Here is a 22,472-nt window from a genome sequence, read left to right as displayed (position 1 = left end):
TTCCCTTCAAAGCACTCATTTAGGTAAATGTCACCTGAAAAGTTTTTTTAATAAGGAATCAGATGGTTTTGTACTTCAAATTATTTATCTAGGGGATAAATGTTAGTAAAAGAAGACATTATGTTGTTTCCAGATAGTCAACACTCTAGATATATGGATTTATGTAAAAACTAATGCATTATTTTGACAAGGGGTTGGTCTTGAATTAAGAACAAGATTTTTAATTAGTAAAAAAAATAAGCATAATAGGGGGAAATACTGAGATTTTTCATTATATGTGGTAGTTTTTTCATGAACCTCTGTTCTTCTTAGTTCATCTGATATTATGCTGCATGAAATTTTATGGCAGATTTGATTTCATTAATTCAGCTGTTTAATCATCCCTAAATATGTATGTGTATGCATTTATCTATTTTGGTCATTCTGGAAGATGAATTGTTCTTTCTTTGTCTTGCTGGTGCCTGTCATACTCTGTTCATGATTATATCCAACATATCTACTGGAAAACAGAAAAAAACCCAGCTCTGAATAGTATTAAGTATGTTTGATTATTTTCCCTGCTACCTTTTAAATGCAATGTAGAAAAGGTTTAAATGTTGTTTAAATGCAATGTAGAAATTAAGATAAAAAGGAAATAAGATATTTTATTTGTAGAAATAGGTAAACAAGTATTTTATATGTAGCCATATAATTACAAATTTATTTCCTTTTATTACAAACTGCTGTGTTTATAAACTTCATACAAAACTTGAGTTGCAAGAGAAATTTAGTTTGGAATCAGAAACTTTTTCTGTATAGCTGTCAGCAGTCATCTAAAAAACCTGATAACAACAAATTCATTTAGATTTACAGTTCACCAGGCCATATATCCTGAACTTTCTTGAAACAGTTTTCTCCAAAAATGTTTTCATTTGCAAGTGTTCATCATTTGCAATGGTCATCCAGGAGGTTTATTCTTCTGTTTGTTACCAGGAATAACAGTTGTGTAAATATGTGTACATAAATTTTAAGTATACTAAATCAATATGTACAATGTCTTAAGGTGTTCCAAGAAGAAGAAAATAATGTGAAAGTATGGTATTGATCAATTTTCCAGTTCAGTTTTTGTCCTATTGAACTACTAATAAATAATTTATTCATTAACAATTTAATGGGACAGTGAATACACTACAGTGAAGACACTGTTAAAAAAAGACAAAAAAGAGTAGCTCCTGACTCATCCATATATCACTTTATAAAAAAGAGTTTTATTCCTGAAGATTTATATTAAAAAGTGTTTATTCCTGATTGACAACATGGACTCTGTTAAAAATTTAAATGCTACTGAGTTTTTTCCATATTGCAAAATCAAGGACTTGATTTGTGGCTACTTGAGCCTACAAAAGAGGAAAACTGAAATTTTCTACAAATTGTATCTGCTTACTTTTGAACAAATAATCACAGAATACACGTAACATTTCAACTGCTACAAGAAAGATCTTCAGAAATTAAGGTTAATGATCTGGTTAAAGGAATTTCAACAGTTTTCATCAGAGGTTTATTTTTGCTATCCTGCTTTCCCTGGCTCCATAGTAAAATATAATTGAAACAAAAATCTTTTGACTCATTCTCTGCCCAGTGCAGTGTTGTGTTTTTTATTTCAGCAAGTAGCAAATCATTCTACTGCTGAGAAAGCAGGACAACTGAAATGTTTTATGGGAGTGTTTTGCTTGGTATTTTATCTACAAAAAGACACTAAATCATGAAACTAAACTAAATTTGTTTAACCAAATATGTTTCCTTATTCAGAGGAGGAACCTGCTCCCAACAGTGTTGTTGAAGAATACCTTCAGGAGAAGAGAAAATATGAAGACAAGCGAAAGCAGCAGCCAAAGAAAGGAGCTTCCCGTGAAGATCAGGTAATAGTTTGATAGCCTGGACAACAAAAATCCAGAGAATTAATTATGTTCATTTTTGAATATGTTTATCTCTTAATTTGTATAAAAGCAGAGTTTTAAAATCTGGTGTTTCATTTTCCAAGAAAGTTATTATTCATAAAAATAAATATTTTCATTACCCAGGTAGACAGGTAAGTGAATTTTCAATGTGTGTTTGAAAGGGCTCCCAGTTTAGTTACTGAAATCTTCTGAAAGGAAATGCTAGTCATGAAAAGGTGTCCTTGACTACATTTGTAAGAATTCTCATTTCTTCACCTTGCGCTTTCCTTGCTGTAAGATAACACTGGGACAGAAGTTTACATATTTGGCATTTGTTCTAGCTGGGGTTTTTAACATTTTAAATTACGGTTTAAAAATACTAAATTCATCAATACTTCTTTTGTGAAATGAAAGAAATAGTTTTTAAGTAGTATAAAAAGAGAATATGTTTTAAATCCAATTAAAGTTATTATTCAAAATTAGTGTGTCTGTAGGCTTTAGAAAGAAAATATGAGCAAAGTAAGTTTTGCTGTACAAAGGCATTTGTTTTTTCTAAAATAGGAAAGTCTGAAATGGTTAAATATATGAAACTGCCTATGAAGTGGAAATACCATCAACTTAAAATCTGTGCTGTACATCAAACACATTGGTTTGTAAGTGCATGTCAGTTCAGCTTCGAAGATGTTCCTGTTCACATGTTGAATCCAGAAGAGATTGGAAACTTGAGGCTTAGTAACTTCAAAGCAGTATTTGGCAAACGTTTATATATGCAGCAAGCTGATTTAGCTCTAAACTAAGAAGTTTATGGAAACTTTGTACATTCAAAATCCCATTATCTTTGAATCAAAGAGTACTAAAGCTCTGTTGGCAGTTTGGATCAAGGGACTTAAAACCATGTCTAATGAATTTATATCAGCCCTGTCCTGGACATCACTGGAAAACAAGATGAGATGATAGGGATATATATTCTAGGAGATCTTAATTTTTATTTACACAACCCTGCTGGCAACTATTTAACAATAATTAATCAAGTTCTTTGTAATCCATTTCACCTGTGGAGAGCTTCTTCTCATCTCGCACCCCTTGTAACTGATCCTACAGCGCATTTTCCATTTTCCATCCTCAGTGCAATAGTCAAGGAAGAGGGGAAAAAAGGTATCTTTCCCTAAAATACTAGATAATGGAAGTCCTAGCCCTCCTATTCAGCAAGGGTCAAATTATAAAGTTATTCAAAGTACAGTATAGCATCTAGTGACTCACTGCAAAAATGCCTACTAAGATATTGCAAAATTATTTCTGTCATCAGGTCTATTCACAGGAATGCTGTCACCAGAAAAAAATAGACAATACACAAGGAATGTGGCTTTTTTTGGTCACAGTTTCAAATTAAAAGGGTCAGTTTGTTTCCTTCTGATGACCTCAGCAAAGATTTCCTGTCTCAGGTGTTGCAAGTACAGTGTTTACAATAGTATGGAAAGCTATAGAACTAGAATGATTTGCAGGCCCAAATGTCCTCAAAACTTTCCTCTCTCTCACGTTAAACAGAAGATTAGACAGAAAATAAAGAAAGTTAATGCAAAAAAAGTCCTCCAAAATATGCCCTTGGCACTGCTAAAATATGTTTTTGAAAGAATTCAAAAGCCAGGAAAGTCCTCAAGTTAAGATTGCTCCCAGAAGGAAATTTGATTCCAGTGCACACTTCTGGTATTTCCTATTTCTGTTTTCTATTCTTGTTTAGTTTTTATTCTTTTAAATTTGAAAAACTTGACCAAACAAAACTACACAGCCATACAGAGGTGTTTTACAACACAGGTTGCCAACCTATCACCTACAAATCAAATGCAGCCTGCCACATAAATTCAGTTAGGCACTTACTCCCTGATGCTTTCATTTGCAGGAATGTCTCAAATATCAGCAAAAAAAAAAAATCTGTAGGCTGTGCAAATTATTCATATACTCTTCGCTTTTTTTTGAAGAGCCCCCCTCTACCATCACAAGGTTCAGACATATGACTTTTGTATAATCAACTCCCATTTGAGATGATCAGAAACAAGAACTGTGGTGTGATCTTCAGGTGTCATCTGAGATTTGGTGACTTCATTGTCCCTGAAAGATCAGGCAATGTTCATTTGAGGATAAAAGAGAGATTTAAATGAGTATGAGCTTTATGTGTGCAGCTTAAGAACCTGTATCTGCAGAATTAGTTAAGCTGTTTCCTTTTATTTAGACAAAAACTTTGATTTTTCTCAATGTCCACACATAATTTAAAAGATCACCAACATAATGTATATAAATATCAGATAAGCTGGGTCTTCAAGGCTTGAATGGTTTGTAATTGATACAGTGGATTACTTTAAAAGAGGAGAGTAGCATGTCCAAATCATTGTCAGCACAGTTATTTAATCAGCTGTTTTATTCTGTAGGTAGCTACAAGTATTTTTTCCTTAAATATTCCTTCTTATTTCACTAGATAGTGAGAGAAGTGCTTTTTCACACCTGACAGGCCCCTCCCTGCTTCCTCTGGTTGCTTTAGCATTGCCTGCCTACTCACTCCAACAGCGCTCTCCATGCAGTCTCACTCTCACACCCACCATTGCCTCTTGCTTTCTCGCTTGCCTCTCTAAAGTGTTTCTTCCAAATTCATATAAAACATCATTCTCATTGTGCTTTTTCCCAAAATAATAAAAATGTTGTATATGCCTGTTGGTGTGTATAAATACACAATTTCTCTAAAACCATGTGTTTAATTTCAGACACTGGCTTTGTTAGACCGATTTAAAACAAAGTTAACCCAGGCAATTGAAGAAACTCCTGAAAATGAGGTTTCAGAACCTGACGTAGATAATGATGAAGGATGGTGAGTTTTTTTCCCTTTGGATTTCTGTGTTTACCAATACAAATCCTGCTGTGCTAACATAGTCGCACTGGTAAGCATAAATTTGAGTAGCAGAAAACGCCAAATTTGAAGGCAGCTGCTTCATTAGATGTCAGCTAAAAGGGACTGGTTTCGTACTCTGAAAAATAAGTCATGAGATAGATGACATTTAGTGTATTGTAGTTTTAAATCCTTCTAAAATTGTGTTGAGCGTAGTAAGTATTTTTAAATGATGGATGAGATGAAGATAGTCCAACTCATCTGAAGTGTAGGGTGACCCCAAGGCAGTGGGGTACTACTGAAGTTGATAAAGAACTGCAGAAGTTACTGCCTTAATGCCACCCAGACAGAATCAGTGTGTACCCCTGTTGTCTTATATTCATCTTTCATGCAAACTACCCACCTTAGGTAATCAAGGGGATAAAAATCAATATAATTTGAAGTGTGATCTTGAAACCCTAGGCTGGTCCAACAAAATAGGCTGTCTCTGCCTGCAGTTTTTTTCATAGTTGTGTACATAAGGCATTGGAGCTACAGCAAAATTACCAATAAAATAGAAACTTTACAAAGTTCTTACAAATGTTCCGAGATAACCATATTTCTGTATATAAGAGGACTTAAAATTATTTTATTGCTTCTTCAAACAGTGTTTTCTTCCTTCATTACATCTTTTCCTACCTCAGGCTCTTTGAGAATGAGAGATAACATACAATATAAATTCCTAGATCCTTGGATTTCACTGATATTTTGAGATCCTTCTGAGCTACCAAAGTGCTTCTAAGTCCTCCAAGAATTATACAGCAACTATTTCATTTGGAAGGGACCTACAACAATCATCCTGTCCAACTGCCTGACAGCTTCAGGGCATGCCAAAAGTTATGTTGTTAACAGCATTGTCCAAATGCCTCTTGAACCCTGACAGGCTGGGGGCATTGACCTCCTCTCTAGGAAGCCTGGTCCAATGTTTGACCACCCTCTTGGTAAAGAAATACTTCCAAATATCTGGTCTAAACCTCCTATGTCCACTATAAGATTCCTTTATCTGATCTTTTTATGAACGTTTTATGAACTTCATCTTCATGTCAAATATTTTCTTGTCACAGTAATGCAACCAGTCTTTTAAATACTTTTATAGAGTTCAAACATCATTCCTATTTCTATCTGAATATCCACTGTAATTCTTACTGAATTAAGTGTTGTAATTTCAGGTTATGAAGTTGTATTTTTGTTTAGAAAACAATACTACATTCAGAATTGCATTAAAACAAGTACTTAATATGAAACTACATAATAGAATAATAATTAATATCATTAATTTTGCAGTTCAGTAAGTGTTCATGTTAACTTTACAGACAGATGAGGCAGTCTGTTTTCAAATAATTTACTTTGAGGCCAACTAAATTGTAAAATGTATGTTAAACAATTTGGCTATAAACAATGTTAACAAAGCAATGAAGTCTTCTGAAAGCTATTAATTATTGTGTGAAGCACTCAGAAAGTTAAATAGCATATTTTGGATTAAGTGTTTACATTTTCAGTACCTTTGTTGTATAGGAATATTTGAGATAACTATAATGACTTTACATTCTAAAATTCTTTCTTCATTTGAATCTACTTCTCAAAAGACAATAACTTATTTTATTTGATTTTTATGAAATACAATTAATGTATGGCATATTCATATATACATATACACACAAACAATGTTATTCCTCCAGACATTTTGTAGTTCATGGTTGTTCTTTTTATGGGAAGGGAAAACCTACCAGTATGCTTTGCTCTACTGTCAGGATGTGTTATCTGAGGTAAAATGATTGCTTCTGAGACATTTTTATGTGTCCATGAGTGGCCACACATTGAGGTATAATTTTCATTCTCTGTCAAGATAGAGACCATTACCAATTTGTTATGTTTTCTTTTGTTTGGCAAACTTCTCTCTGCATATTTGGCTGAGCTGCTGTATTGGCATGGCACATAGCAGACGTTTGGGCACTTTTCAGCAGCATTCTACTTTTTATGCAATAAAAAAGGAAGAAATATGACTCTATTGTAAACAGTGTGTATGGTGTTTGGTAATTATTACCAGACTTTACTGTCTAAGAACACATCTGAAGAAATGTTGTGAGGAGTGCTAAAGAGAAGTGCGTAAGACTAAGTTTTAATGTGGGATATCAGAATCTTTGCTGAGACATTTTATTGCAACCTCTACTGGCCTGTAAGAATGATTATGTATATTTGTCTGCAGCAATCAAAATCCAATTTCCCGTACAGAATTCAAAAATATCATAATAAACATGGTATCTTCTCAAAGAAGGGGTCAAAGAATAAAAATGTCTGACAATAAGTAAGTGGACACAATTTTACATTATTTGGGTTCCTTAGAAAGACATTCTTGATCTGTGTTCTTCCAGCCATTATTTTCCTTGTGGCTTCATGTTGACAACTAGTGCTTGTGCTTTCCTCTTAATGATTTGTTAGATGTCCTCAGTACTATTTGATCACTAGTTGTTCTTTATTTGCTTACAATCCAAATAAGGAGGACTCCGATGCATTACTATATTCTTTTTTCTTTAAGGTTGTGTAGAGTGCTGCAGAGGTAGGTAGAGATTATTTAGCAGAACTCAGTTACATTCTTGGCTTAGAATCTTAACCAAGAAGACTTTTCCCAAAAATGTAGGTGAGATCAATCACAGTGGCAGTGAGGTATCATTTGCTTGCAGGCTAATATTATGAAAACCAAATATGTCACAACAGAAGACCCAGCTGGAATCTTCTTGATACTTGCCACTTGGATTACTTGATAGACCTGAATTTGAAAGAGAAAATACTGCACAGGCTACCCTTACTCAGAGCACTGCTGCTACTCATCTTGTGTAGGACTTACTGTAACACATATAGTTGCATGCATGTGATACCCATGCAGATAGTAGTGACACTTCAGGTTCTGATGATAATAACAAATAGTTGCAACTGTAGTCAAATACAGATTTCATTCCAGAAGGTGTTACAGCAACTGCAGATAATGAAACTAATGATGCAGATCCTGTGAACATGACAAAATATTTTTCATAGAATTCAGCAATGGGATAAAAAACTTCTGATGCAGTCAAGTACATTCAAAAATTGTTTCAGTTAATCTGTGCAAAATATTCCTCTTCAAATAGGGCAAGAGTGATACTTAGTACTGTAGAACACCCTTCGATCAAGTAATTCTGAGAGTTCCAAGTGCATCTTTCAAAATGTGAAATACGAGACTAGATACAGCACTCAGCTAAGTCTGTCTGTGTTGAGTGGAAGGATTACTTTTTTTTGTTGCTGTTTTTTTCATACCTGGTTTCCATTCCTTTCTAAGCCACAAATCCTTTCCTATTGAATGGTTGCCTAACTTAGTTCTGTCCTGTACCCATACTGTTGATCACTCTTACTGGAATTTAGCCATTGCACTTTTAAAATTGTATCCCATTTTTCGTACTGCTACTTCTGTTTGCCAAAATCACGTGAATTCTGGCTACTCCAATAAACATTCAAAACTTCATACTATACATGTGTTCTGTAATTATATTCTTCTCCAGTATAGTCATAAGTGGAAATGAACTAACTAACCACTACCACATTAAGCTGTTCACTTTGACATTAAACCATGGCTGTCTACTCCTAAAAACAGGGCTCTTCAGCTGAATTTTTAGGAACCTTACATGCTTGTGAAATATATCTACACTTTCCTATATGGAATATTGCTTTTTGTGGAAGAAACAGATTCTCTGCTATAAAAATATACGTCATGTCCTTAACCAAAATCTGGACTTACACTCTTCTCCCTCTAATCTTTTAAAACGAGTGGAGGCTTCCTGAAACTACAAGATATACTGGCATACTGAAGTATATCTAGTGCTATGACAACTTTTGAGTTGTTGGAATTTTCTGTGGTAAGGAAGCCACCACATTGCTTTTTGAAAACTCACCTGGTTGCCAAGTCAATTTAGCATATATCTATGTAGGATCTCCATTATTTATACAGTCTCACAGACAAAATGCACAAAAAGTTCAGGAATCAACTTCAGTACAATTTTTGAACTTAAAACTTAATTGTCCTTGTCAAGTAACTGAAAAATCAAAATTATCATCACTCCATACCACCAAAATACCATACATTGCACATAAAACCAGTCAAGTTTACAGAATTTTATAAGATGTGGAAGACACATAGGTTAGGAAATCATGACGGGTTATTTTTTGGTTTGATTGAAAAGACATTTCCATTCATCCACTTCTTGGGACTGATGCTCTTCAGTGTCTTCATCTGTGTCAGAGGCAGTGGGACTGAGTGCACCCTCAGTACATTTGCAGTGACAGGAAGCTGAGCAGTGCAGGTGACACTACAGAAAGATGGGATGCCATCCGAGGGCACCAGGACAAACTTGAGAAGCAGGTGCATGTGAACCTCATAAAGTTCAACAAGGCCAATGTGATGCATCTGGCACAGATAAGAGCACAGACTGGGAACAGCCCTGCCCAGAAGGACTTGGGGGTGCTGGGGGATGAGAGGCTGGACATGACCCAGCCATGGCACTCACAGCCCAGAAAGCCACACATGTCCTTGGCTGCATCCAGAGCAGTGTGGGCAGCAGGGGAGGGAGGGGATTCTGCCCCTCTGCTCTGCTCTGCTGAGACCCCACCTGCAGTGCTGCATCAGCTCTGGAGTCACAGCACAGGAAGGACAGGGACTCTTTTGAGCTGGTCCAGAGAAGGAACACAAAAATGATACCTGGAATATCTCTCCTGTGAGAAAAGGCTGAGAGAGCTGGGGTTGTTCAGGCTAGGTAAGAGAAGGCTCTGGAGAGACCTTATTGTGATAGATATTTCAGTAATTAAAGGGTGATTAAAAGAAAGAAGGAGAGTGACTTTTTGCTTGAGTAGGTAGGAACAGGTTGAGGGGTGATGATTTTAAATTGAGAGATTTAAATTAGATACTAGGGAGAAATTCTTTACTCAGAGGGTAGAGGCACTAGAACAGGTTGCCCAGAGAGGTGGCAGATGACCAGTGGCAGTGGGGTTGGATTGGGTGATCTTTAAAGGTCCCTTTCAACCCACATCATTCTATGATTCTATAATAAAAACATTGCATTGAGGCAGTATTCTGTTCCTGCTTGAAAACTATTTCCATGCTGGTAATCTGGGTTCTGATAAATACGGTTTTACATTGTTCTTCAGTTTTGACTTCATGGAAGATGCCAGATTCATTCTGTTGGACCTTCAATATTCAGTGTAGAAACTGAAATATTAACATGTGAAAGTTGTTCTTTACCAGATGGATATGATTATGTGAAGTACATTAAAATTGCTGCCACCAGGGAATCAGCCAAAATCTGTATCATCCTCGGTAGAAGGATTTGGTCTGTTATTAATCCCATCAGTTCACAAGTCAGGGCTGCAAGTAGACCCCCAGTTGATTTTAGAGATTATGTTACAGTGAAGCCCAGTAATTTTTCCTTCATTCTGCACCTGGCTAGAAGTTTAGGATTTCTTCCTCAGGATTCAGATCTCATCACTGGCCTTTATCTGCTCTCAGTAATGCACTCTGCAGCCTTTCAGAGTTTGACTGAGACTGCCAGCATGCTACATAGTTAATTTAATTAATAGCATGTGACACCAGTGCTTCATAACTGAAGCACTGCAATGTTACCTGGGTGGAATGTAAGGTGTTATATGTGAAACATAAAGCTTCTTAATCTTTAGAAGAGATCAGCTTTTCCTTTCCCTGTGGAGTGCTGTCACAGCTGTAACTAAGCAACAAATGTAAATAAGTCACTTAAGTTTTTTTGGAAGTATGTCTAGACTCTGAAACTTGGTCTTTCTTTTTATTTGAAATAACATAAATCCATTCAGCTTTCAGTTATACTGTGGGACAAGAAAAAATGAGCAAAATGGGAATTTGGAATGAGGTGGTAGTTTTTCACATGGTTTTTCTGTCTAAAATTCTTCTGGTTACTTACCTTTGTTGAGTCTAAACTATTCTAAATGTTGGTTAATTTGAGGTATAGGAAAAGTTAACTTTTTAAAATCAAAATTAAAAGTCAGTACCTGAGAATCCCTTCCAATTTGCACAAAAGTTTGTTGTGAAAACTGTGTGACAGTCAAAGTCTTCTATTTTAAACAGAAAGGTATTTCATGTCTTGCATAATAGATGGTTTAATATCCATGTTGTGTAATTACTAGTGTTGTTGAAACTATTGTCCTATAAGTTATTTGTAAAAAACCTCATGTAAGATAATGAGGATTAAAACCAATTCAAATGAATGTAATGACATGCGTACTTTAAAGACACTGTTTAAAATCTCATATGTCTTAGAAAGCTTTTAAACATATCTTCTTCTTGGTTATAAAATATCTTGATCTGCACAGTGATGCTTTACGTAGATCAGATCACCTGATTTTAGCAGAAATTGAAGGGAATCGGTCTGGTTTTATTAATTTATTGGTTCTGTGGACAAAAAACTCACAGAAGTTCAGTGCTAATCATTTAAAGTGCAGCCTGGCTTATATAAGTCAGATACTGTAATCTGTTCCAAATTCTGAATTTCAAAAAACTGTCACTGAGGCCACTTAAATATTGTGTGAACATTGGGCTCAAATGCTGAGTTATTTTTGCCAGGACAATAATTGCAATTTGAGTGTACGATTTTTTGCTGAGTTTGTAGAGATTGTTTCATTTTAGTCTAGAACAAACAGAAAATAAATCTGTATATTAAATGAAGGTATTCTCTATCCAGCATCAATAGGTATGCCCTCTAGCTTCTTTAAGAAATGTTTTTGTTCATACTACAAGGAAGTTTCCTTTCAGAATAGTTACAATTGTTTTCATGAAAAATATGGCACAATTAGGAGTGGAAAAACAAAATATTTTACTTACCTTGTATTCTCACAGTAAAAGATTTTGTAACAGAGGATGATTTGGGTCTTAAAACAGTATCAAGACATCACTTCCCAATGTCTGTTGTAGAGTATAGGCTATAATTGTTTTGGGCTTGGGTATTTTTTAATTGAAATAGCAGTTTTAGAATCAGGTAAATGCTGAAGTTAGCCAGACTGTTTTTATATTATAATATTTAATTTCTGTTAAGAACTAAATCACAATGCACACTGTTAGTATTTAATCCATATACATTTGATAATGTGTTCCATTTTATTTCCAGGATTTCCTATTTACTGCAGCATATACTATTGAAACTTGCAGGGTGAAGTTCTTCAGGATAGACACCTAAAAATATTGGCTATATTTCTTTCACAAACATTGTTTTATATACATTTTTTAAAATGCAGATTTTTCTTTCCTAACAAACCTCAAATTTAGGGTTATGAAATATGGCTTCCTCAAGATTAGGACCAGTCTTTGCAGCTTCAGATGCAGAAGCTTAACTGTGACAAACACAGTAAACCCCTGAAAACTAAGCTGCAGTCTGTTTTACATGTTGATGCTAGCTTGGGGAATGACAGAAAAAGTGCTGCTGTAATTTATGCCAGTGAGGCACAAAGATGGATTAAAGCCATGTTTGCTCCCTTCCTCCCATCCAGACTTGAGCCAACGTTCCTTCACTAGTCTGGAAAAACTGGCTCTATATTAGGTCTCTCCTACTAAGGCCATTGATTTACTCAACTACATTTTTTAAAAGTTGACAAAATACTTACTTGATTGTTACAAAGGATAAAGGAATGCCAGAGGTCTGTATTAGAAACACATTGGAAAGAGAGGTTTCTTTTCTATTTGGCAAAAAATAAGCATTTGTTTGGGTTTTAGTACTGCCACTAACCTTTAAAGGAAAAAAAAAAAACCCTTCTGCTGTAAATCTTTCTTTTTTCCTTCAGTTTTGTCTCCACCTTCACCCTGGTACTGCAAGAATATGGTCAGACCTTGCTTGATCTGTAAATGCCACTCCCTACCCCACTGCTTCAGTCAGTAATTCAAATTAACAAATCGTTCTTCTGCTGACATTGTATATTGATTGCCTCTAGCTGTTCAGCATGTCTGAGAAACTCAGAGCATTTAAAATGGGGCTTTTTGCTTGCTTATATTTTGCTAATTCCTCTGCGTCTTACCTTATTTGGACTAGGCATCTGAATTTTGACTACTGTTTGACTTAAATTCAGAGATGATCCATGCTTCAGTCAAGGGATATCTGGTGTTAGATTTACTGTCTGGAAATCTGACCTTTTTTATTGCCAGAAAATCTAGTGAAGAATGAAGAAATAATCTTTTAAATCTTTATTTGCCTGGCTTAAGCTTCCTGTATATTTACACACCTTTTCAAGCCCCCCAGCTTCATCGCATTGAATGACAAATTTAAGAAGTAAGGATTTTGTTATATTCAGAATGAGAGGGGGAAGGGCAAAAGGAAAGGGAGAGTGTCCAGAGAAATCTGAATGTTTTGAAAATATGAGTATTTTTGTGCTAGAAATACTCTCCTCTCCTTTCTTTTCACTCCAACTCTGTGCTGTGTTGGTATAATAATGCCTGACTGCTTGTGTTAACTTGGGGTGGTGATTTGCTGACTCACTTCAGAGTATCAGATCTTGTGCAAGCTATTGCCAGAGACCCGATGCTAGAATGGATAGATCACTAGTCTGTTCCGGTATGGGTGACTCCCATGTCCTTGTAGTAAATGCTGTGTAGAGCTTTTCTGTACTAGAGTGCTGTCCAGAGCAATGTCTGGAATTTGCATTTTAGTCTTCCATACCAGTCTACTCTACCAGGAGCAGTTATTTATTTAAAGCATCCATCTTCTTGCATCAAACTACTTAACATTTTTGTGAAGGGGTCAAGGATGTAGTGAAAATATACTATACATATTAATTGTTATAGGACAGAAGCAATATCAAGGTACAATAGGATAACTCAAGATAACTGAATTTTATTCAGAAAAATACTTATTGCCTGAAAAAGTAAGTCATCGTAGTTTAACATAGTTCTCCTGGTATTATGAGAAGTCATCACATTTTCCCGCAGATTATTACGAATAAGGTGAGCTTTTTCATACTTAAGGTGATTTCCCCTTCTCTTAGAATGTTACCTAGAGTTAAATGTTCTTTCAAGAGAAAAAGATTTTTAGTACTATCTTGAACAATCCAAGGATACAATACTATATTAGTCTTCACCAAGATTAGGTTACTTTGTTGTTAGCTTTGCACAAACTGGTATCTTTGGGGTTCTTTTTAAGCTGGAGGTCCCAGGGTTAGTGAAGCTATTTGTTTCTTTTTCTGATTTTGGCAGTGATTATTTTGTGATAAAACCAAGCACATTACAGTTCAAATAAACTATCTCAGAAAGTATTATTTTAGAAATATCTGCAGAAGTTCTGTTCTCATAATTTTATGCTATAGGCCAACACAAAGAGATAATAATAATAATAATAATAATAATAATAATAATAATAATAATAATAATAATAATAATAATAATAATAATAATAATAATAATAATTTGGGTCTGTGGAGGACCCAAAACTTGATTATTCTGAAGAGGTTAAGTCAATTTTCAGTCCTCCAGTAACTGTTATATACAAATTCAAAGGGCTAGTTAAAGTTACCAGAAGTGTGCAGACTGACTTCGTATAATATTTTTAAAGTGTGTTTTCATCAGTTTTACTTACTTAGCACTGGGGACATTTTTGCTTTGTGCAAGAGCAGCGGTAATACCTCCATTGTTGTCATGGTTTAACGCAGCCATCAGCTAAGCCCCAGGCAGCTGCTCGTTCACTGCCCCACCAGAAGGGTGAATCGGAAGAGTAAAACCTGAAAAACTCATTTTGAAAAAATACTTATTGAAAAACTCATTTTGAGTTTTTCAGGGTTGAGATATACACAGTTTAATAGGGAAAGCAAAAGCCCCACACTCAAGCAGAGTGATGCAACAATTAATTCCCTGCTTCCCTTGGGCAGGCAGGTGTCCCGCTATCTCCAGGACAGCAGGGCCCCACCCTGCATGACTTTGGAAGACAGACATCATCGCTTCAAATATCTCCCGTTCCTTCTTCCCCCCATTTTATATACTGAGATTGATGCCACCTTGTCTGGAATATCCCTTTGCTCAGCTGGGGTCACCTGTCCTGGCTGTGTGTCCTCCCAACCTCCCAGGCACCCCCAGGCCTCTCACCAGTGTGGCAGCACAAGAAGCAGAAAAGGCCTTGACTCTGTGTGAGCCCTGCTCAGCAATAACAGAAACATCATGGTATCATCAACCCTGTGTTCAGCACAAATCCAAAACACAGCCCCACTTCAGCCATTGTGAAGTTAACTCTACCCCAGTTAAAATCAGCACAAACACCTGAAAGCTGAAATATTGTAAACTAATAGACTCTCCTAGGTCTTGCACTCAGGAGAGTGCAGGGTGGGGCGGTGTTTATAGCTATAGTAAAATTCAAAATTTCTGTGTAAAATCTACATTTCTGTATCAAAATCACTAACATTGATTGAAACAATATTATTTTGAAGTAGTAAGTATTTTATCTGAATACTTAACATTTGAAGTGGACTGCAATATGGTTCCTATCTGTATTTTTAACTATTTTCTCACTACTCTTCTAAGCATGTTTTTAACATTTAAAACTTCCATGGAATAACTAATTATTTGCATTTTGCTAAATCTGAATAGCAAACTTTATTTCCCTTTTTAAATATCAAGTCAATAAACATGAAAAATACAGGGTGTTATGAAAGCATTAAAAAAGGTACAAGATATCCCATCATTAGAAAGGGAGATGAGGAAAGAGAAACAAGGAATGTGGAATGATGAAAACAAGTACTGAAAAAAAGAAAGAGTGAAATCTCTTAGTGGTAACCATCACAGCAGAAACCTAGGACCAGAAATTATTACTAGAAAGTATTGTGTGAATCAGTCTCTTCTCCCAGTTAAAAAGCGATAGGGACAAGAGCATGCAGCCTTAAACTGGGGAGGTTCAGATTGGATATTGGGGAAAATTTTCTTTACCACAAAGGTTGTCAGGCATAGGAACAGGCTGCCCAGGGAAGTGGCTCCATCCCTGGAGGTATTTAAAAGGCATGTAGATGTGGCACTTCAGGACATGATTTAGTGGGCTCAGCAGTGCTGGATCAACAGTCAAATTTTTTGATCCAAAAGGTCCTTCCCAACTTCAGTGTTTCTATGGTTCACTGATTATTAATTTAGTGAAAGTGAAATCATACCTGGTTTGGCAAACTAGGCATGGTGGAAATGTGTGATACAGTGTAAGGTTTAAATACCAGGTGCTACAAAGGGATACAGGCTTTTGTAGGTAATTTAGCACAGCTCCAGTGCTATGAGTTAATGAGGAAATTGTTTTCTGAAACATCTTTTTTGAGACAGAAGTGGCTGTGTGAAACAATGATAATTAAAGACATGGTCTATCATGGTACTTAGGATATCAACCCTCATTGCTGTAAGAATTAAAAACTACTTCAATTACTTGGTAAAAAATTGTTTTTCTTTTAATATTCTTTTAATGATAAGGGAGAGAAACTTGGATTACAAATCTCTTTTGCATGAAAAGAGAAATGATGTTTATGTTACACAAGAAGGAAAACAAATCTGGATATTGAGATGGGGCAAACAGAAGCTGCAAAATTTGCTTACAAGAGTTGTATTACACAGAGCATTTAGTGATAGTTGCAGATTTCATTAGAGACACAAACATACTTCCTCTCTCCTGCTGCATTGTGTTTACAAAATTATTTATCAAGCTCTTGGACACACTTATGCAAAGAATAATGACAGCAGCCTCATCCAAGAGCCTTATTTTACTTGTAGCAGCTCAATTCAATTTTTTTTAAAAAATGGAAAAAGATTACATGTTAGTAATGTATTTCCTCCTTCAAAATTCCCTTTGTTTTATGGCCTTGACATCCTTTTTGCCTTGTTCATACTCTTGTTCTGTTGTCTTGATTCAAAATTTATACTTCTTTTTGATTGTCATTTGACAATTTTCTTACTTGATTTACATTTTGATAAGTCTCTTTCTCTCCTTGTTTCTCATATTTTTTTAGTCTTTTCCCTTCCTCAGTTTTTTTGGTGTTTTTTTTTTGTTGGGTTTTTTTGTTTTTTTTTTTTGTTTTTTTTTTTTTTTTTTTAGTAGCTTAACTGTGTCTCAGTGTTTCTGAAATGTCTCTCTTCTTCCTGTGCCACCCTCTACTGTGCTGGGAGTGGAGAGAGTGCCAGTGAGTTCATTCTTCCAGAACAGCCTAATTTTTTTCCTTGGAGACATCTCCTTTGCTTTGATCTGTGGATTCTCATCTATTTTCTCATCTATTCATTTGAGTTACTTTTCTGTCCACTGCCTAGGTATCTTGTGGATGGTGGAAGAAAAGTGCTGGAATGTTTCCTACATTAAAGATTTTTGCTTACACTTCAATATTTACTGTATTTGAAGGAAAATTAGCATTAAGTAGAATATAATTTACAGAAAGCAGTAGTGTTTGAGTACCTATCATTGTTTTTTTTAAATATGGGATGCTTTGTGAAATTGAGAAAATAGGAAGCCTGTTACTTGCAATGAATATTCTACTCAGAAACAAATGGTACTACTAGTAATTGTGGTTCATATTGGTCCCATTTGTTTAGACAGCTGATACAATACAACTGAATTTCTTGACACAGATACTTATTCCTTCTGCATTCCTTTTAAGCAACCTGATGGAAAGAACCAATAACTATCATAAAACACAGCCATAATGTTCAAAATTATGATACTGTACATTTTATAGCCACATGATTAGTTGCTTTATTTATTTTGTATGCATTTAGTGTAAAAAGGAGTATGGCACCAACTGCAATGTTTCATGCAGCCACATCCAAAGTGCAGGCACCTGCCTAAAACTGCTTAAGAATTTACTGCTGCTCTGCCAGAAGCTACCACCTTACAACAGAATTGGCAGGATGTAATTTTGCTCACACTTGTTCATGATTTCCTGTTTAAAATGCTGATGTAGTTGAGTGCAAGATAATGTCCCAGGTTTACCTTCAGGCACCAGGAGGTTTGCTCTCTAGGGCTACCTGTGCAAGGAAAGTCAAGGGGGGCAGTAGGCAGGTGGTAGCAGACAACAGCTATATCAGTTTGAAAAACAGGTGTGGTCTTAGGCAATACAGCTTTGCCCTTTCATTTCACTTAGTATAAAAATCACTGATGCATGAGTGTACCTGGAGGTTTCTGCTTCAAAAGAGCAAAAGCATAGTGCTTCCTTACTCTTACCAAGATTCAAAATTATTCAGTTCACTGATTTCCACTTCAATTCCTCCCAAAAGGGTTTCTGGAAAGGCCAAAGCTGTTGGACCAAGGGGCTTCTCTTTATGCTACACTTAACATGACAACCACCTGTCAGCAGCTGGCATATGGTTCAGATCCAGTGCATGGCTCACACATCTCAAAAGCAGAGGGATCACAGTATATCACATCTTTTCTTACAAGTACCATCTCACTAGAGTAGTTCAAAAGAGCCTGATCTGTTTGCTGACTTGAGAATATCACTAGGCCACAAGAGTATCATTGTACCTTTGAAATCCTGTGCTGTCTCTGAACTGTCTTAAATTAATTTGTGTATTTCTGTCTAACATTTCAAGACATTCAATTTTTGGAATACAGAAGACAGCCAACTACTGAGTGTTCTTTAGTAACATGAAAGGAAAGAAATGCAGGGCAGCTTCTCCCCCATTACATGGGATAGTACCATGGTCAACTTTTAGGATGCTGTCATCTGGTCAGGGTAAAAATCAACCTCTTCAGCAATAAATCTTTGCAAAGATTGCTCACTCATTTCTGTTAAGATGATGAACATCGTAACAGAAATCTTGTGATTGTGTCTTCTATTTAGGAAGAACAACGACTTGCACAACTAGGTATTTCAAACCCAGAGTAATCAGTTTTGGCAAGCTATTTTATTTTACAACTTTTTAGCAGAAAAGCTAAGCTGCAAAATTAAGGATTTGTTTTCTTTTGACTTTTGCTTGGTAGAACTGACTATCTCTCATCCTTTAAATTTTGAAGAAAAGTAGACTTTAAAATTGAATGTCTCTCTTACATAAAATGAGGTGTTAACAATCAGTGATAAGCACAAATTAGTGGGTTTCTGAATACTAGAGACACAGAGATGAAGTTATTACTTTCAGCACAGTGACTGCAGAAACATGACTGGGCAGCCAGCTCCTCACTGATCCCAGGAGCATGCAGAAGGGAAGAGAGCTATAAATTGAACAATGAAAAGTCTTATGAAACTTGTATTTGTGGAACTATGCCCCAACTCTGCACTTGGAAAATTATGCAAAGGCAAACTTCAGTTAGAGGAACTTGAGTAAGATTAATTTAAATTCAAATTCTTAATATAGAAATAATTATTAAATGCTTCCTATGTTCCTTTAAAAAGAAAAAAATAATTTCTTTTGAAGAACAGTATTCACTGTGATTCACTGTTCATATAGATGCAGAACAGGTCTACCTGGGAAGATGACTGACTTGCTAAAATAAGCTTAAGTTCACAGAAGAAAAATATTTCTTAAAATCTCCACTGCAGTCTGTGTTTATTTTGCTTTACCTCTGAGATGCTGCATCTAAAATTGATTCTGGGAATATCAAAAAGTTTCTTAATATTGGCTTATTTTTAATCACAGCTGGGAATGTCTTAGTGGAAAGTTATGAATAAGAGTCAGAGACTATGACTTGAGTCAGAGACTATGACTTCTTTCAGCTCTTGGGGAGAAGTAAATATTGCTTAGTCTGAATCTACTGCATCTAATTTGCAAAGTACTTGGAGCACTGTATGGCCTGACCCAAGAATTAGAGATGTATTTAATTTTAATTCCTATTAGTTGAATCCTGCAGATTGTGTCCTGTGCTATAGTATTCTTGGAAAACCTGAGTTGATGAAAGGACTAAGTGTGACTACTTCTACTTACACTCCTATAACACACTTTAAAACCATGCACCAAGGAATTACTCCATCTCTTAGGCCTGTACTTTATTCATACTAGGACAGAGGGATTTGCTATGTGTACTCATCTTTAATAAATTGAGAAGAATATGACAAATGCAGAAAGCATGTTAGCTAAAATAAATTACTTCAGTCCCTCCACTGTGAGACAATGTTTTTATAATTAAACTACAAATATGCAACCATGAGTCACTCTGATGGTACATTATGTTATTCTGAATTGTAGAGATGACTAAAAAAAAAACAAGTTAGGGTGTTAGTAGTGTGGACAGAGTTATAAACTACTTAAGGTTCTTGCACTGGAAACAACTCCTTAAGTATTGATTAAACACATATGTCAAGAATCAGTTGTGATGAAAATTCTCAATTTTTGTTTTTAGGAATTTTCTAAAGCATTCAAGCAGATCACATATGGTCTATACCTCTGATTTTTTTTCTGGTTTCTTTAATAGTACTATATTGTAATCTGCAGTAACTGAGTTGGTTCTCCCTCCCTTTCCTTATGTATGCAGATGTGCTCTAAAGCTCTTTGAAAACTGTTTAGTTCAGGATATCTTACATGTTGCAAGCAGTACTTCATTGGCCACAAAACTTTCCTTTTGAAACTTGCTCATTTTCCTGGATTTTCTGTCACAAAAACTGTTGACAAAGACACGCTATAGAGATTGATATGGTTAGATTTAGATCAGTATAGTTCTTAAGTTGTCCTATCGAAGTCAAAGACATTTTTGAAATTGATCACACAGAATCCAAAGGTTAAGTGTGTTTTTTACCTAGATACATGAGTTGGCCCTGAAAAAATAATTTACCACATCTCTGGGCAAGTTCAAGTGTTTCACCACCCTTGTCTTAAAAAAGGTCTTTCTTATCTCATCTGAATATGTGCTCTTCTGGTTTAAAACCTTTACCCTGTGTCCTGTAACAACAGGCACTGCTAAAGTGTCTGTCACCATCTGTCCTAGTAAGTCCTGTTGTGTACCGCAGTAAGATCTCCTGAGAGCCTTCTCGTCTCCAGGCTGAACAGTCCCAACTCTCAGCCTGTCCTCACAGGAGTGCTACTCCATCCCTCTGATCATCTCGGTGGCCTCCTCTGGACTCCCTCCAGCAGATCCATGTCCTTCCTGTGCTGGGACCCCAGAGCTGATGCAGCACTGCAGGTGGGGTCTCAGCAAAGCAGAGCAGAGCAGAGCAGAGGGGCAGAATCCCCTCCCTGGCCCTGCTGCCCACACTGCTCTGGATGCAGCCCAGGACACGTGTGGCTTTCTGGGCTGTGAGTGCCATGGCTGGGTCATGTCCAGCCTCTCAGCCACCACCACCTGTAAGTTCCTCTTGGCACAGCTGCTTCAATCCCTTCTTCTTACACCCTGTGTTGTTATCAGCAGTTGCCCAGGTGTGAGATGTGGTATTTGGCCTTGTTGAACCTCCTGAGGTTCACATGCGCCACTTCTCCATTATGTAACAGTGATGTTTTCAGATTACTGGAAATATGCTGAAATTAGGAAATATCTGATGGGGGGAAAGCTTCTAATGAACAGTAGGAAAAACATTGAATTGAACAAGGCATTTGCTTAGTCTGGTATTCTGAGAATTGCAAAGCATGATCTGAACCAAGTTAATGTGGAGCAGCAGGACATTAAGCATTCCCCTTTTGATCTTCTGCGTACCTACTTCAAACATTTTCCATGTAAACTCTTCCCCACTTTGGTAAAACCCTCCACCCTGGTGAAAGGTGTCTAAAGTGACTAATAGGAAAACTTGAGAAACACGCCCTGTTCCTGGGAAAAATTTGCCATACATTTTGGAAGATATACTAAATAGAAAAAAACAAGAAAACAGAGTTTAAAAAAAAAGAAACCCCCCCCCCCCCAAAAAAAAAAAAAAAAAAACAGAAAAAAAAAAGAAAAAACCACTGACAAAAGAAATCCAGGTCAGTTCTTTTTTGCTATGACCAAAAATAAATCAGAAATCTTTCATAATTACAAATTATAGCTTCCATTCTTTTGCTGAGTTGGTTTTGTTTGGTTTTTTTTTAGGATGTCACATGTGCTTCAGTTTGAAGACAGAAGCAGAAAGGTGAAAGATGCAAGCATGCAGGATGAAGACACTTTTGAGATCTATGATCCACGGAATCCTGTAACTAAGAGGAGAAGAGAAGAAAGCAAGAAGATAATGAGAGAAAAAAAAGAAAGGAGATAAAAGGAGTGTAAAGTTAGCCAGAGCTGCCTTGGAAAGTGACTGCAATAAAGCACTGGCTCTTTTGTAAGCTGATCCTAAAAATACCACTGGACAAGTGTGACAAGGAATCTCTCAAGAACCTGTTGTGCAGTTTTGAAGCAGAGTTATCATTTGTTTCTTAAGTTGTGCGGTCAAGTGCTCTCACTGCATATCCAACCTCTCTAAAGGTTTTTAGAATGATGTATTTAATAAAACAGCTGGCTTGACTTTTGTCCATGTTTTAATTACAGTACTCAAAATCTTTGTTTAATCAAAATAAGGTATTCAAAAAGTTTTCAACATAATGAATGGGAATTTGTCTAAGTGAGTGTCAGGTTAGAAGATGGAAATGCCATCTGCAGGCTTTTAAGATTTTATGAAAGCACAATTTTAATTATTTTCATTGTTCTTTAAAAGACACGTAAACCTTGCCTGCCTGAACCACTCTGACACAGAATTAAGATGATGCAGTACTTTTTAGAATGGTCACAGCTTTCTTA

At 36.0% G+C, this 22,472-nt stretch overlaps 1 protein-coding gene across 1 annotated transcript in view; it reads left to right on the top strand.

Moving 5' to 3' along the window:
* Nucleotides 1-22,199, top strand: part of CWC27 (CWC27 spliceosome associated cyclophilin) — a 95,773-nt gene extending 73,574 nt beyond the window's left edge. The window contains exons 12-14 of the mRNA XM_053931629.1: nucleotides 1,789-1,898; nucleotides 4,670-4,773; nucleotides 21,792-22,199. Coding sequence (XP_053787604.1) covers nucleotides 1,789-1,898; nucleotides 4,670-4,773; nucleotides 21,792-21,954 — 377 coding nt within the window. The 3' untranslated portion in view covers nucleotides 21,955-22,199. The remainder of the gene's footprint in view (nucleotides 1-1,788; nucleotides 1,899-4,669; nucleotides 4,774-21,791) is intronic.
* The last annotated feature ends 273 nt before the right edge of the window (nucleotides 22,200-22,472 follow it).

This window comes from Vidua chalybeata, chromosome Z (genome assembly GCF_026979565.1).
Source record: "Vidua chalybeata isolate OUT-0048 chromosome Z, bVidCha1 merged haplotype, whole genome shotgun sequence".
Classification (NCBI taxonomy): domain Eukaryota; kingdom Metazoa; phylum Chordata; class Aves; order Passeriformes; family Viduidae; genus Vidua; species Vidua chalybeata.
The sequence above is the reverse complement of the archived record's forward strand: the minus strand, read 5'-3'. Positions and strand labels throughout refer to the sequence as shown.